At 52.1% G+C, this 17,500-nt stretch overlaps 1 protein-coding gene across 1 annotated transcript in view; it reads right to left on the bottom strand.

The window, feature by feature from the left end:
* Positions 1–17,500, bottom strand: part of LOC310781245 (membrane-associated guanylate kinase, WW and PDZ domain-containing protein 1-like) — a gene marked incomplete at its 5' end in the record, with an annotated part of 202,682 nt that overhangs the window by 12,806 nt on the left and 172,376 nt on the right. Inside the window, 5 exons of the mRNA XM_083641815.1 lie at positions 2,362–2,664; positions 3,570–3,765; positions 5,268–5,359; positions 12,470–12,725; positions 15,796–15,827. Of these exons, the coding sequence (XP_083497941.1) occupies positions 2,362–2,664; positions 3,570–3,765; positions 5,268–5,359; positions 12,470–12,725; positions 15,796–15,827 (879 nt within the window). The remainder of the gene's footprint in view (positions 1–2,361; positions 2,665–3,569; positions 3,766–5,267; positions 5,360–12,469; positions 12,726–15,795; positions 15,828–17,500) is intronic.

Below are 17,500 nucleotides of genomic sequence, written 5' to 3'. Positions count from 1 at the left end.
CAATCTGCTGAGCACGACACCCAACCCGGGTCAGAGGAGGAGGAGGGGATGAGAGGGGGGGATGGTTGGACTGGAGCGAACTCGTTTACGTGTCTCGCCCCCGTGATGTATGGGAGGTTGATTCGGCTGAAAGGTCCTTGTTCATCCCAGGACTGACAAACATCTAGCCCTCCCAGGGGTGTGAAGAGTCCTCAGTCAGAGCCTTGTCTTCTATTTTAGCAACACATTCCCATCTCTTGTCCCACCTGGGTTTGATTCTACTGGAGGAGCGGGCGTGGCATGCTACTACACTACACAGCCTGATCCCAGATCAGCACATAGACACATCCACTCATCTCATCCTCCCAAGGGGAATAGTGATGGAGCAGAGCAGAGGAACAGGGTAAACAAGGCAGCGGTGGAATGAGGAAGTAAACCTCAGAAGACCTGGAGAGATTCAAGAATAGGTTGTTGGCGAGCAGCAGTGTCTCTGGTGTCACTAGAAATAATATATTCAAATTTCCATTCCATTTTTGCAGAGCAACACGATTAGCCCATGGGATCAATGAACCCCCCCCCCCCCCCTTTCCCGAGCAGCCAACATCTCATCCTCACGTGTGACGCGTCCTAGTACATCATGTGACGCGTCCCAGTACATCATGTGACGCGTCCTAGTACATCATGTGACGCGTCCTAGTACATCATGTGACGCGTCCTAGTACATGATGTGACGCGTCCCAGAACATCATGTGATGCGTCCCAGTACATCATCATGGTGGTTAACTACACAAGGGACCTTGGTGTGACATTGCCGCTGCAGATCCATCACAGTGACGATGGTAGCAGACTTGTTTAGAAGACAACATCTACCATCCTTCATCAACGGCTGAGCGACTTGAATAGATGCAATTGTGCTTTTGTGCCTTCGTGCATAAACGGGGGTGGAGATGAGCTCTGGAATGTGCTGAGTAGACTCCAATTACATGCTGAGTGAATTGGTGAGGGCAGCAGCTGCTGTGAGGCCAGGATCTGTGATGATGGTGTTTCTGATGCTGAGCGGAATGCGCTCTGCACACGTAGAGAGTTCTTCTCCCCTAAGCTCATGATGATGGCGGGTTTGGGACCTCAGGCCGTGGCATTAAGTGCACTCCTGTCAAAAGCCGGCGCCCCCTGCTGTTCATCAAGTGGAGGAGAGACCCTAAAAATATTGTAATAGACCCTTCTCACGGGGGCCATTTTGTGCCGAAAAGGCAGGTTAAACACAGGTGCAAGCAAAACACTAATGAGGGTTTCCAACTTCCATGATTGGAATTTGGAAACCCTCATTAGTGTTCTGCTTGCACCTGTGTTTATTCTGCCTTTTCGACACAAAATGGCCCCCGTGAAAAGGGTCTATTCTACCAGGAGACGGCATCAATCTCGAATCGAGTATACACTCTCTGAGGATGTCTTCGTTTGCATAGCAGTGTAGGTCTCTTACTCTCTTTCATGCACCACCAACTACTGTATCTTCTTCAAATGGTTTATCAACGTTAAAAGCAAAGCATTATTGTTAGTGCCTGTTTATTAGCTGAGAAGCATATTATGGCCAAATGAATAGAAAATGAGCCCAACATACAGACAGCCCTGTTTTGCTGCTCACAAGTGGAGAATAAATTAACCACAGAGAAAAAGAACAAACTTCACAAAAGCTCTGTTCAAATAACATGCACCAAAATAGATCACCAAGGCCCGATCACATAGTCAAGTCAGATTAAAATCTAAATGGAACCACATTATCCTTTCAAGTAAAACAGAGTCAGCCCAGATAGTCAACAAAACAAATCATTTTCACCTGACCAGCCTGGTCAAACATATATTATTATTATTTTTTCAGATTTTCCCCCATTTTCTCCCCAATTATAGTTGGCCAATTTATCCCCCATGCTGCCCTATTAGCTGCCCCGGTCGCTGCTCCACCCTCTGCCGCCGATCTGTGGAGAGCCGAGACTAGCACCATGCTTCCTCCGGCACATGCGCAATTGCCAGCCGCTTCTTTTCACCTGACAGGGGGAGCTTCACCGGTAGGACGTAGCACGTGGGAGGATCATGCTGTTCCCACCAGTTCCCTTCTGCCCCGAACAGGCGCTCCGACCGACCAGAGGAGGCGCTAGTGCAAGCGACCAGGACACATACCCCCAATCCGGCTTCCCACCCTCAGGCACAGCCAATCGTGCCTGTATGGACGCCCGACCAAGCCGGAGGTAACACGGGGATACGAACCTGCCACCCTCGTGTTGGTAGGCAGGGAATCTACTGCTACACTACCCGGATGCCCAGCCTGGTCAAATGAACAACATCTGAAATCCTGAATAGAAATCCTAGTCAATCTGCCCCACTCACCAAAGGTGGTGCCAGCATCAGGCCTGGAGACAGAGGACACGATGACGAATCCGAAGCCCTCGTTCTCCCCGCGTTGGATCTCCACGTCGTACGGCTGCAGACTGGCAGGCACCACTGCACTGCCGCTGCCGCCTCCCCCGCCGCTGCCGATGCCGCTGGTGGAGCCGCTGCCCGAGCTGACCGTGTTCAGAGAGTTCTGGCTGCCCTGCGGCGTCCGCTTGCCCTCCGTCAGGCTGGGGGCCTGGGTGCTGCTGTGGTGGGACGAGGCCGGGGACGGGGGGACGTCACCCTCCCCTTTGGACACTGCGCGGGGACGACAAATCGTACAAATATTACAGCGACACACCTGCATTTGTCTACCTTTTGGCTCTCTGTCGTTCAGGCCAATAGCTTTTTGGTCACTATGATGACAGTAGTATATGTGTGTGTGTGTGTGTGTGTGTGTGTGTTTGTGTGTGTGTGTGTGTGTGTGTGTGTGTGTGTGTGTGTGGGGGGGGCGTGTGCATGTGTGTGTGGGGGGCGTGTGCATGTGTGTGTGGGGGGCGTGTGCATGTGTGTGTGGGGTGCGTGTGCATGTGTGTGTGGGGGGCATGTGCATGCGTGTGTGGGGGGCATGTGCATGTGCAGTGTGGGGGGCGTGTGCATGTGTGTGTGGGGGGCGTGTGCATGTGTGTGTGGGGGGCGTGTGCATGTGCAGTGTGGGGGGCGTGTGCATGTGTGTGTGGGGGGCGTGTGCATGTGTGTGTGGGGGGCGTGTGCATGTGTGTGTGGGGGGCGTGTGCATGTGCAGTGTGGGGGGCGTGTGCATGTGTGTGTGGGGGGCGTGTGCATGTGCAGTGTGGGGGGCGTGTGCATGTGTGTGTGGGGGGCATGTACATGTGTGTGTGGGGGGCATGTGCTGGTGTGTGTGGAGGGCGTATGCATGTGTGTGGGGGGCATGTGAATGTGTGTGTGGGGGGAGTGTGCATGTGTGTGTGGGGGGCGTGTGCATGTGTGTGTGGGGGGAGTGTGCATGTGTGTGTGGGGGGCGTGTGCATGTGTGTGTGGGGGGAGTGTGCATGTGTGTGTGGGGGGCATGTACATGTGTGTGTGGGGGGCATGTGCTGGTGTGTGTGGAGGGCGTATGCATGTGTGTGTGGAGGGCGTGTGCATGTGTGTGTGGGGGGCGTGTGAATGCATAATAGGGTGACATGTTGACCCCTGGTCACCTGTGTATCCGGAGGTCTTGCGTCGGACAGTGAGGTTGACGTGTCCCTGCTTGGCGGCCTGCTGCATCAGCTGCACCACCAGCTGGTGGGACTTGCCCACCACCGCCGTGCCGTCCACGCAGATGAGCTCGTCGCCCGACCGCAGGCGACCGTCCTCGTCCGCTGCCCCGTACTTCACTATGTGCCCTATATAGATCTGACACAACAACACAACGCATTAGTGTCATTGACCATCGATTTGTGTTCAATGACAAATTCATTGTAATTCATTGTGTCGTCGATAAACAGAGTGATGCGTAGAGCTGCAACCATCAATCGATTAGTTGATCGACAGAACATTTTGAGTAATTCTTTTGAGAACAAAAGTCAAAATTCTCTGATTCCAGCTTCTTAAATGTGAATATTTTCTGGTTTCTTTACTCCTCTATGACAGTAGACTGAATATCTTTGGGTTGTGGACAAAACAAGACATTTGAGGACGTCATCTTGGCCTTTGGGAAACAGCGATCCACATTTCTAACGAATCGATTAATCGAGAAAATGATTGACAGATTAATCGATGAGGAAAATAATCGTTAGTCGCACCCCTGGTGACATGCGAGTGACATACAGTAGTATACTATGTATATAATATACTTATTAAGATTTATACAAGTAAATGATGCAGTAAAATTGGGACCTGCAGTAAAATGATTTGGTGTGGTTATCTCCTTCTTGATTTTGAATTAATCTGCTTTAACAGAGCAGAGTTGAAGAAACTAATACTAAAGTCTATGACTTGAATGTATTTGTAGCGGCTGTTGGGAGAAAGCAGGAAGGCAGCTGCAGTCTAGTGGGGCTGTGAAGGAGCTGTGTGTGTGGGAGGTTCCAACAAGTGCACAACTAGCATGCAGCATCTTGGCACAAACAACTGCTAACTCCTCTGGGGTACACCTGCAGAATGCTGCCATTTTAATTCCCCCCCTATTTCTCAAGTATCTGCCGTTCGCTCTCACACTCCCTTCCTTCCTTTTCAAACAGATATATGGCGCATAACCAAGAGGATTGTGGGTAAGGCCTTTGCTTGCCTTAACAAGCCGTCTGTGCACCTCCGGGGAGCAACAGCTACAGTTAGAGACAGATTGCTGCGCTGCTACCTGCCACTGATCTACTGTACAGTTTGAAGGCAGACCAAATAGAAAAGCAGATGGGTAGAAAGACTGAAGAAACAACGGATGCAAATAAAACTCTGACAGAAGTGAGAAGTCTACCTAGCAACAGGACACAGCGTTCAGAGTCAAAGCTATAGTACAATAAATAAATAAAAAGAACAATTCAAATTTTCGATGCCCTGTTGTTGTTGTTTTTGCTCCAAGTGAAATGTTGTGAAATGTTGTATGGTCTCTCATGATTCAGTAGGTCACGGGTTGGCTTGGTTCCAGCATTAAAACTCGTTATACTGTATCATATATCGTTATACTGTATCATATATCGTTATACTGAAAGTCACATGACTGATGAGCCTCTATAGCATGCATGTTATGTGTCTGTGTTTACACTGCGCTGATTCCTTCATCAACTGTGTTTTTTCTTAAGACACGCCCACTGATGAGATTCAAGGACTAGTAAATTAATTCACTCCTGCTTTCCTCCAACTTGAACCAGGCTAAAATGACAAACCAAAATGAAACAGTGAGACCAAGGTGGAGGGATACTTACCGGCTCCCCGGGCTCATTTCCTCCCAGGATGCGGAAGCCGAAGCCCGTATCCTTCCGCCACAGGAAGATGTCCTGCTCCTGGCAGTCTGGCACTGCAACACACAAGAGGAGCGCTGAGAATGCAGGTGACAACAAGCCAAAAGCAGCCCAAGACCCGCAGGCCCCGCCCACACAGACTGATCTGTATTTGTGTAGCAGGGTTGCCAGACCCTGCTCACACAGACTGATCTGTATTTGTGTAGCAGGGTTGCCAGATTGTGTGGTTTACCGCCAATTGAGCCGTTTTGGGTCACATTGTGCAGGGAGAAAATGGGCTTGGTGGATAGAGTCGTTTCCATAGACCTGCAGTTGCTTGGGCGGTTTTGTGTCTGTTTTGTGGCGGTTTTTGAACAGTCTTTGGGCTGGAAACCAGCAGCTGTATCTGGCAACACTGCTTTATAGGCTCATCACTGAATTCTTGTTGCGCTAATTGCCGAGTAATCTGTACGGTATATGATGTAATTATCACAACTCAACGTGAAGCTGTGTCATCACTGATCCATAAGGTGTGTGTTCTGCCCATTAGCGTTAGCATTTGCAGCATCAACACCTGCCCCCCCCACACATACAGTAAGCCCCGCCTCCCTCTCTCTCTTGTCTCCCTTCCTCTCACACGTACAGTAAGCCCCGCCTCCCTCTCTCTCTCTTGTCTCCTTTCCTCTCACACGTACAGTAAGCCCCGCCTCCCTCTCTCTCTCTCTTGTCTCCCTTCCTCTCACACGTACAGTAAGCCCTGCCTCCCTCTCTCTCTCTTGTCTCCCTTCCTCTCACACGTACAGTAATGCTGCCTTCCAGACAACTGGGACCTTCAGATTTTCTGGCCTCCTATTAGGAAAAGTGCGCTGGAACGGCACTCAAAGTGGGAGCTCCCACTTGAAAACTGGGAGAAAAAAATCTACCCCCACTAGGCTGGGAACCAGTTGTCTGACGTCACACAACAATGGCCGCAACATGGAGTATGTAGTCCAAAGTATTAAGTGCCTAATAAAATGTATAATAGAGTCTGTTACATTATGTGTCATTGCTGCTCCTCATTTTCATTTAAATATGTAAGGATGGTGCTCTACTCGTTGTTAAGCTGTCTTGCTATTTTGCCAAACAAAAAAAAGTTTGTCACGGTCCGCCATGTTTCTTGGTTGCGTTTTGCCTTTGTGCTCTGGAATGCTTTGAAGGTGGGGGGTGGGACTTTTCCACTGGGAAACACCCACGTCCCATGTGTCTGGAAGGCAGCATAAGCCCCGCCTCCCTCTCTCTCTCTTGTCTCCCTTCCTCCCACACGTACAGTAAGCCCCGCCTCCCTCTCTCTCTCTTGTCTCCCTTCCTCTCACACGTACAGTAAGCCCCGCCTCCCTCTCTCTCTCTTGTCTCCCTTCCTCTCACACATACAGTAAGCCCCGCCTCCCTCTCTCTCTCTTGTCTCCCTTCCTCCCACACGTACAGTAAGCCCCGCCTCCCTCTCTCTCTCTTGTCTCCCTTCCTCTCACACGTACAGTAAGCCCCGCCTCCCTCTCTCTCTTGTCTCCCTTCCTCTCACACGTACAGTAAGCCCCGCCTCCCAATCTCTCTTGTCTCCCTTCCTCTCACACGTACAGTAAGCCCCGCCTCCCTCTCTCTCTTGTCTCCCTTCCTCTCACACGTACAGTAAGCCCCGCCTCCCTCTCTCTCTTGTCTCCCTTCCTCTCACACGTACAGTAAGCCCCGCCTCCCTCTCTCTCTTGTCTCCCTTCCTCCCACACGTACAGTAAGCCCCGCCTCCCTCTCTCTCTCTTGTCTCCTTTCCTCTCACACGTACAGTAAGCCCCGCCTCCCTCTCTCTCTTGTCTCCCTTCCTCCCACACGTACAGTAAGCCCCGCCTCCCTCTCTCTCTCTTGTCTCCCTTCCTCTCACACGTACAGTAAGCCCCGCCTCCCTCTCTCTCTCTTGTCTCCCTTCCTGTCACACATACAGTAAGCCCCGCCTCCCTCTCTCTCTTGTCTCCCTTCCTGTCACACGTACAGTAAGCCCCGCCTCCCCCTCTCTCTTGTCTCCCTTCCTCTCACACATACAGTAAGCCCCGCCTCCCTCTCTCTCTTGTCTCCCTTCCTGTCACACATACAGTAAGCCCCGCCTCCTTCTCTCTCTTGTCTCCCTTCCTCCCACACGTACAGTAAGCCCCGCCTCCCTCTCTCTCTCTTGTCTCCCTTCCTCTCACACGTACAGTAAGCCCCGCCTCCCTCTCTCTCTCTTGTCTCCCTTCCTGTCACACATACAGTAAGCCCCGCCTCCCTCTCTCTCTTGTCTCCCTTCCTCTCACACGTACAGTAAGCCCCGCCTCCCCCTCTCTCTTGTCTCCCTTCCTCTCACACGTACAGTAAGCCCCGCCTCCCTCTCTCTCTTGTCTCCCTTCCTCTCACACGTACAGTAAGCCCCGCCTCCCTCTCTCTCTTGTCTCCCTTCCTCTCACACATACAGTAAGCCCCTCCCTCCCCCTCTCTCTTGTCTCCCTTCCTCTCACACATACAGTAAGCCCCTCCCTCCCTCTCTCTCTTGTCTCCCTTCCTCTCACACATACAGTAAGCCCCGCCTCCCTCTCTCTCTTGTCTCCCTTCCTCTCACACATACAGTAAGCCCCGCCTCCCCCTCTCTCTTGTCTCCCTTCCTCTCACACGTACAGTAAGCCCCGCCTCCCTCTCTCTCTTGTCTCCCTTCCTCTCACACGTACAGTAAGCCCCGCCTCCCTCTCTCTCTTGTCTCCCTTCCCCTCACACGTACAGTAAGCCCCGCCTCCCTCTCTCTCTCTTGTCTCCCTTCCTCTCACACGTACAGTAAGCCCCGCCTCCCTCTCTCTCTCTTGTCTCCCTTCCTCCCACACGTACAGTAAGCCCCGCCTCCCTCTCTCTCTTGTCTCCCTTCCTCTCACACGTACAGTAAGCCCCGCCTCCCTCTCTCTCTTGTCTCCCTTCCTCCCACACGTACAGTAAGCCCCGCCTCCCTCTCTCTCTTGTCTCCCTTCCTCTCACACGTACAGTAAGCCCAGCCTCCCTCTCTCTCTTGTCTCCCTTCCTCCCACACGTACAGTAAGCCCCGCCTCCCTCTCTCTCTTGTCTCTCTTCCTCTCACACGTACAGTAAGCCCCGCCTCCCTCTCTCTCTTGTCTCCCTTCCTCCCACACGTACAGTAAGCCCCGCCTCCCTCTCTCTCTTGTCTCCCTTCCTCTCACACGTACAGTAAGCCCCGCCTCCCTCTCTCTCTTGTCTCCCTTCCTCTCACACATACAGTAAGCCCCGCCTCCCTCTCTCTCTCTTGTCTCCCTTCCTCTCACACATACAGTAAGCCCCGCCTCCCTCTCTCTCTTGTCTCCCTTCCTCCCACACGTACAGTAAGCCCCGCCTCCCTCTCTCTCTTGTCTCCCTTCCTCCCACACGTACAGTAAGCCCCGCCTCCCTCTCTCTCTTGTCTCCCTTCCTCTCACACGTACAGTAAGCCCCGCCTCCCTCTCTCTCTTGTCTCCCTTCCTCTCACACATACAGTAAGCCCCGCCTCCCTCTCTCTCTCTTGTCTCCCTTCCTCTCACACATACAGTAAGCCCCGCCTCCCTCTCTCTCTTGTCTCCCTTCCTCTCACACATACAGTAAGCCCCGCCTCCCTCTCTCTCTTGTCTCCCTTCCTCCCACACGTACAGTAAGCCCCGCCTCCCTCTCTCTCTCTTGTCTCCCTTCCTCTCACACGTACAGTAAGCCCCGCCTCCCTCTCTCTCTCTTGTCTCCCTTCCTGTCACACATACAGTAAGCCCCGCCTCCCTCTCTCTCTTGTCTCCCTTCCTGTCACACGTACAGTAAGCCCCGCCTCCCCCTCTCTCTTGTCTCCCTTCCTCTCACACATACAGTAAGCCCCGCCTCCCTCTCTCTCTTGTCTCCCTTCCTGTCACACATACAGTAAGCCCCGCCTCCTTCTCTCTCTTGTCTCCCTTCCTCCCACACGTACAGTAAGCCCCGCCTCCCTCTCTCTCTCTTGTCTCCCTTCCTCTCACACGTACAGTAAGCCCCGCCTCCCTCTCTCTCTCTTGTCTCCCTTCCTGTCACACATACAGTAAGCCCCGCCTCCCTCTCTCTCTTGTCTCCCTTCCTGTCACACGTACAGTAAGCCCCGCCTCTCTCTCTCTCTTGTCTCCCTTCCTCTCACACATACAGTAAGCCCCGCCTCCCTCTCTCTCTTGTCTCCCTTCCTCCCACACGTACAGTAAGCCCCGCCTCCCTCTCTCTCTCTTGTCTCCCTTCCTCTCACACGTACAGTAAGCCCCGCCTCCCTCTCTCTCTTGTCTCCCTTCCTGTCACACATACAGTAAGCCCCGCCTCCCTCTCTCTCTTGTCTCCCTTCCTGTCACACATACAGTAAGCCCCGCCTCCCTCTCTCTCTTGTCTCCCTTCCTCCCACACGTACAGTAAGCCCCGCCTCCCTCTCTCTCTCTTGTCTCCCTTCCTCTCACACGTACAGTAAGCCCCGCCTCCCTCTCTCTCTTGTCTCCCTTCCTCTCACACGTACAGTAAGCCCCGCCTCCCTCTCTCTCTCTTGTCTCCCTTCCTCTCACACGTACAGTAAGCCCCGCCTCCCTCTCTCTCTTGTCTCCCTTCCTCTCACAGGTACAGTAAGCCCCGCCTCCTTCTCTCTCTTGTCTCCCTTCCTCTCACACGTACAGTAAGCCCCGCCTCCCTCTCTCTCTTGTACGCCCCCATGTGTTTGGATTGATGAGGCAGACTGTGGGAGGACACAGGCAATTTGGTGTCAGTCTGTTCACCCAGGGGGCCAGTCTGCGCAGAAGGCGGCACGGGCCATTTCTCCCGCGCTGCCTGCTGTCTCCACAGGCTGCCACTCGGGGGCAGTAGCGAGCCCATTAGCCTCAGCGCTCCGTCTCTCGCTAAGCGTCTCAGTGTGAACGAGACTGTTGCTGTTGGACCGGTAATTAACCCTCCGCTGACCCGTCCCCAAAGAGCAGTGATCAAAGAAAAGCTCAACTTTAAACAGTAACAAACTGCACACAGCAGCACGGACTGTCTGCACATCACACAGAGAACTGAGTGGCGGGCGGTCGCTTGGACGAAAACCAAAATGGCCACACAACAGGAGGCTCACCTCTTGGTCTATTTGTGGCCCTGTCCCGGGCACTAACATCAGCACTCAGAGGTACTGAGATATGCTGCTATTCTGGGGGCACTCAACTGCCTTATGGATGCCTGGATGCACCCGTTCACATATTCAAGAATGAGCACTTGTGTGTGACTGTATGCACGCCGAAAATACACGCAGGAAACATTACACACAGATGCTCTCTCTCTCTCTCTCTCTCTCTCTTTCATCCCCTCCTCCCCTCCTCCCATCCTCCTCGCTCTAATAATCCAGCCAACTCCAAAAGGGGCTGCGGCTGCTTCAGGGGTTATCAAACAGATATACCAATCAGGCCCAGCTTAAAGCAGCCTCACCGGGCCCACTTCATATTTAATCAGCAGCAGCCCTAGATTCTACAGGCAGGCAGCGCGCTGTGATTAACCAGCAGCACCTGAGATACACAGCCTGCGCCTGGCTGCACGGCCTGGCTGCACGGGGCCTGGCTACACGGCCTGGCTGCACGACTTGGCTGCACGGCCCGGCTGCACGGCCTGGCTGCTGCACGGCCTGGCTGCTGCACGGCCTGGCTGCTGCACGGCCTGGCTGCTGCACGGCCTGGCTGCAGGCCTGGCTGCACGGCCGCCTGCCAACCATCACAAGTGTGTGACACAACCGACATCACCCCTCTACGATTATGACACAATATAATGCGACAACACAGACGTGTATTCTTCCTATACAAAGAGCCCGTTGACATGTCACCACTGTCACCACCACTGTACTGGAGGTCTGACAATGCAGCGTGTGAGCCATTATTTGTACGATCCTCTTTCTCTCTCTCGTCTCCTCCATTAACCCATTGATACCTGATGCAGCATTTGTGTGTGTATCCCTTTAAGACCGCGTCTTAAAGGGATACACACACACAAATGAGGGATATACACGCAAATGCTGCATCAGGTATCAATGGGTTAAGAGCAGAACATCATAAGCCTCACACAGTTTCTTCCATGAATTATGTAAGAATGGGCCTTGATTGCCACATGATATTGGGATCCTTACAGGGACGCTACACTGTAGCTTCGGCCAATATGAAATGAAATAGCTTGTAACACCAGCTGTTTGCTCAGCGATAATTCTAGCCAATTCTTTAACTTCAAGCAAAGCATTTCAAAGGGAACATGATCTCCCTTATGCAACTTGTTCTTTGTTTTTTGTGCTTGAGTGTTTTTAAGTGTGTCCCTTTCTCTCTCTCTCTCTCTCTCTCTCTCTCTCTCTCTCTCTCTCGCTCTCTCTCTCACACACACACACACACGTTACGTACACGTGTGTGTGCGCACGCACGCGCACACACACACACACACACAGGGTCACAGGGTCGTGACTCACACACTGAAACAGCATCAACACAGCTGTGATTCTCTCTCAATGTAACATTGCCACAATTCAAGACATTAAAAAATCAAATGAGAGCCTCTTTCACATCTCGCATCTTTCATACGAGAAAAGGCCTGATCATCCAATCAGTGGGTACTATAAGAAAGCTAAATCTGTGACATCACAACCTATCTATGAACTAACCCTAAACTATTAAATAATGTATAAATGATTACCTTACTGTAGTTATCTAAAGTTTTATTATTTATTTTAAGATTTGACTGTAGTTATCTAACATGAACACCATTACCAGCTCAGTGGCCTTGAGGTTTGAGTGTCCGCCCTGAGACTGGGAGGTTGTGAGTTCGATCCCTGGCCGAGTCATACCAAAGACTATAAAAATGGGACCCATTGCCTCCCTGCTTGGCACTCAGCATCAAAGGGTTGGAATTGGGGGGTTAGATCACCAAATGATTCCCGAGCGCTGCGCTGCACTGCTGCTGCTCACCGCTCCCCCAGGGGATGGGTCAAATGCGGAGAACAAATTTCACACACTCAGGTGTGTGACTTTACTTTACTTTACCTTTACCTTTACTTTACTTTACTTTACCTCTCAGAAGAACCAGAGGAGAACGCTTTTTGAGCCTTCAAACTAACGTGTGTGAACTGAATTGCACAAATCAGAAAGGTGGAGTGAACTCACGCCGGCTCTCGTACATGCTCCTGGACTGAGCCCAGATCTTGAAGGGGTCCGGCTTCTTCTGCAGGGTGAGCGTGCCATCTGCAGGGTCGTGGGGCGGCAGGCCCGGCAGAGGCTGGGTGGGGGCAGCGGGCGTGGGGGCCACAGCCTCACCGGGCATGGTGGGCGGCGCGTGGCTGGGGGAGTCTGTGTGGGCGCTGCGATGGCTGCACACGCTGTGCTGGGAGCTGCTCTGGCTGTCTTTCCTCTCCAACTGCTGCTGGGCAGACACACGGAGAGAGAGGGAGGATTAAAGGGACAGCTCACCCCTAAAATCAGAAATACAATATTTTTCCTCTCCCCCCGTAGTGCTATTTATCCATCTAGATTTTTTTTGAAAAACTCAACAGCAGTGTCTCTTTCCAGAAATCATGACCATGATGAATCATGTTTAATGTAGGAACTACTTTCGACCAAACTACACTTACTAGCTGCTAGCTACTGTAGTTCCTACATGAAACTAGCAGCAGGTAGCTAGTGAGTGTAGTTTGGTCGAAAATAGTTCCTACATAAAACTGCTCACATCAAGTCTGTGGATTATCTTGAGTAACCGGGTCATGATTTCTGGAAAGAGACACTGCTGTTGAGTTTTTCCAATTGTATTTTTTTGGCGCTTTGAGCATCACAAGCCGAGTGCCATCCAGTTCCATTGTATTGGAGAGAAGGCAGAAATCTCTACGGCCGATATCTCCGAAACGCAGACGACTAACACAAAACAATCTAAAGGGATAAATAGCACTACAGGTGAGAGGAAAAATATGTCTTTTGGATTTTAGGGTGAGCTGTCCCTTTAACAGATGGAGGTAGAGGAAAAGGGGTAGAGGACAGCGAGAGGAGAAAACAGTGATAAGTGAGTGGGTGATGATAGCGGGTAGAAAGATGAGTGAGAAAAAGCCACGATGGAGGACAAAAAACACCACCAAGGTCATCTTTTTTAGACAGTTGCACTAGAACATCTCTGACTCAAAGTGCCTGCTGGAGCGCGGGGGGGAAAAATGACTTGGTTTCTATGGCTGCCTGCCGGATAAAGACAAGTCCACAATGCGAGGGAATTTAATGAAAGACGATTTTGCTCCAAGGTTCTTGTGCGTCCCACGAGTCTTTGTTTCACGTGACCATGGTCCAGAATCCAGGTTGGAACGAGTGGGAGAGTCACTGGAAGTCTGGATTGTGGAAAATGTGACATAAAAATATCAGGGAAGAATCTTGTTGGCTTGGTGACAAGTAGTGTGGCTATTTCCTTTTTTATTCCGTCAATTTCTAAGTTTCTCGAAAACATCTGATACAGCCCGTTTATTCTCCTCGACACTTGAGAGAATGCAATTACTGATGAAATAGCCTCTTAGTAGTAGCACACGTTTGAAAACCGAGGCCAGATGTACACAATCGATACATCCAAGAATATTTGATCTGATCTGAATCATAAACCTGTACGCGTGACGGTAGAGACACGTCCTGACGGGGTCGTCCAGTCTCTCGCTCGTCACATTCTGCAAAGTTGAGAGGTCAAATATCGCCGTCATGCTGATGCTTCTTAACGAGGGAAAACAGCCGTGCGAAGCCGACGTGTCGTTTGATCAGCAGAGACTTTGTGTTAACGAGCTGAGACAGAGCGACGCTGTCTTCTCTGCATAACACTTTACTGCCAGCATCTATTTGGAGGGTGAAGTGGAGGCGAGATGCTTGTTGGAGGCTGACACACGGAGTCGCACCCCGCGTGACATTGATATAACGCAGAGGGAGGGAGGGGGGGGGGACCGCCTTTTCCTCGGAGAAAAACTAATCGACAGTGACAGCCGGGGGCAGGGCCGCTATTGGTCCCGCTCGACCCCCTTGCCCCTCCCCCCAGACCCATCTCCAAACACCCCCCCCCCACCCCCCCACCCAACGCCCATGTGACCTCGATAGGTGACAGCACACAGCTTTGACTGATGCCATTTCAAACTAATCCCTAATCCTAATATCCTGCCTTGCTGACGGGAGGGTTCTTCCTGTCGATGCGCGCTCTGATCCGGAGACCTGCGATCGGGTTTCTTTCCACTCGAGCGGTGTGGCAATTGAACCCGGCGCTGACCTTGGGGCGAGCCTGTCTGGAGGAAACGCCCTCTGCTGCCGCTCTGTCCCGGGGTGAATTGGGGTGGCTGTAATCTAACGCGGCGCCGGCGTCTCTTCTGAGTCGCTATTGATTTTTGTATCGGGGTCGAGACGAGTGGTAAAAATGACTCATTACACTGCTGTATAATTGCAATGTCCCTTGAGAAAACGTCACCGTCTCCGTTTTTTTTTTGCCCAGCTGTCCCCTCCGTCCCCTCTGTCCTCCTTGCTCTCTCATCCGTCACTTTGTTTTATCTACTGTAACTCTTAAGTGATATTGAGGAACTGTTGCCATCTCTCCTCTAAGCGTCCACCTAACTCCATCGTCATCGTCCGCCTCCTCTTCCCGGTCTGTTAGCCTCGGACGGTGTCTCCTCTCCAGCTGGGGGCCATCGCTGGGATTCACTGCTTTGGAGGACAGACCTTCTCCACACGCTGGTCGTCCCCTCCCTCCCTTTCTCCTCATCCCTTTCTCCTGTCTTCGCTACACACCTCTCTCTCTCCCATCTCCCCTCAGCTGTGCTGGGCCTCTCTCTCCCATCTCCCCTCAGCTGTGGTGGGCCTCTCTCGCCCATCTCCCCTCAGCTGTGCTGGGCCTCTCTCGCCCATCTCCCCTCAGCTGTGCTGGGTCTGTCTGCCCTCCCCAACAACAGCTGGCCACTGTCACAGCGTGAAGCCCAGGCTACGCTTAAACAGTCACAGGATGGGCGGCATGGGAGAAGCGAGAAGATGGGGAGGAGGAGGAGGAGGAGGACAGAGGGAGACGGAGGGGTAGAAAAGAAGACAGAAGAAGAAGAACGCGCGCAGAGGAAACAATAGAAATAAAAAGAGAAGAAAGGAGAGAAGAAGTAGGCAAAGTGGCAGAGAAGAAGAAGGAGAGGATGAGAGAGGGCAGTGACAAGGGAGGTGTGGTAACAGGATCAAAGACAGCAAGGGAACTAGAAAGATTTATGGAGCTCTGAGCAAAATTTGAATATCATAATCCTCTTCTTTTGTCATTTGAATAGCTCTCCTTTCACTCAGTCAAATGTTGACACGCGCGCACACACACACACACACACACACACACACACACACACACACACACACACACACACACACACACACACACACACACACACACACACACACACACACACACACACACACACACACACACAGGAAGAGTTGAAGACTGCAGTACTGGTACTCACCACCAGCTTTGGACTCCTCTTGGCCGGCACCACTCCTGCAAAGCAGCGGCAGAGAGACAGCGAGAGCATTAATGACCGGTCCTCTGGTCCTCGTCCCCACTGAACAAAAAACAACTGGTACCGCCCGGTTCCCTCTGCAGATCTGACTCCCTCTCTCTCCCTCTCCTCTTCCCTCTGCAGATCTGACTCCCTCTCTCTCTCTCTCCTCTTCCCTCTGCAGATCTGACTCCCTCTCTCTCCTCTTCTTCCCTATATCTCTCTCTCTCTCTCTCTCTCTCTCTCTTGGAGCAACACTGCGCTAGGCTGCTCGCTATAGCCGCGGCGATCTCCTCCCCCCCCGCTGCGTGCGCCCGCACGGCGCTCTGACCCGCGCCGCGCGCTGCTACGAGGAGCGGAGCCACTGATCTATCTGCATGAGAGAGACAGGCGAGGCGAGGCGGGCGGATGCTGCTGATGCTGCAGCAGCCCTGCAGGGGGCCGGTCCCCAGCCAGGCAGCTACAGGTCCCTGCAAGCTGAAGCCACACGCTGATCCACTGGCCCGGCTGCCTTCTCCACGGCCGCACGCAGGAGGCGCTCAAGCACAATCTCCTCAACTGTTTCCCACAGAGAAGCAGCGCAGCAGTTTGGGCAGGATATGGAAGAAGGCGAGCCCCAGCTTCTCCCTTACTATGCACATCTTCTGAGTGGCTGAGTGACTCCAGTATATAGACTGTTCCCTCTGCTCTGCTCTGCTCAAGGCTTAAGACACTGTGAAGCTGTTCTTCTCTCTCTCTCTCTCTCTCTCTCTCCTCCTCCTCTTCTACAGTATGTGCCCTCCCCCTCTTCCTCCTGCGTGCACCATGACTTGCTCACAGGCACCCACCCCCTTCTCTCTCTCTCTCTCTCTCCCTCTCGCTCCCCCCCCCTCTCTCTCTCCCCTCTCTCTCTCTCTCTCTCTCCCTCTCTCTCTCTCTCTCTCTCTCCCTCTCTCCCTCTCCTTCTCTCTCTCTCTCTGTCTCTCTCCCTCTCTCTCTCCCCTCTCTCTCTCTCCCTCTCTCCCTCTCCTTCTCTCTCTCTCTCTCATCCACCAGTTAACACACAGAGTCACCAAGAAGATCCCTCTCACACCTGCTGATGAAATATGAACACGAGGAGTTAATTGTCAGAGGAGAGGATGGAAAGCACAGCAGCAGGTATGGAGGAACAGTTAACAGCTTTATTTCAACACCCGCCACCAGCACACTTCTGCCATGTTTCCTCTCACAGACTCAAAGCATAATTGCAACCTTTTCAAAAATTAATGCAAACTCCAGCTGCTGCTGCTTTTTACACATACATTAGAATACAGTGTGCAGCGTTCACTAATGACATCATTTCACTTCACTTGAAGCTGTGTGTTATTACAGTATATTATATTATTATTATATAGTGCGTGTTATTACAGTACAGCATATTGAAAGGTAATGTATTGTGTAGTACTGTCTGGGACAAGCTGTTGCCAAGGCGATCGTGTCACTCTACATCCGCTAACAGCCGTCTTAGCTTGTTAAAACTGAAGTGTAAGCAGCAGCGTGCTATACGTCTACATTAATGGCACAGGTTTTCCTAATCTTCCACTTTGCACATCTTCTCCTCAAGCCTCAGGTCTCCTTCAGCGCTGCTGCTGTATCTGGTGAGAGCAGGAAAACCATCCTCCTTGGTTCCTCACAAGCAGCTGCTGCTGCCTAA

The sequence above is a fragment of the Poromitra crassiceps genome (genome assembly GCF_964638095.1).
Source record: "Poromitra crassiceps genome assembly, chromosome: 8".
Taxonomy (NCBI): Eukaryota; Metazoa; Chordata; class Actinopteri; order Beryciformes; family Melamphaidae; genus Poromitra; species Poromitra crassiceps.
This window is presented reverse-complemented; position numbering and strand designations above follow the sequence as displayed.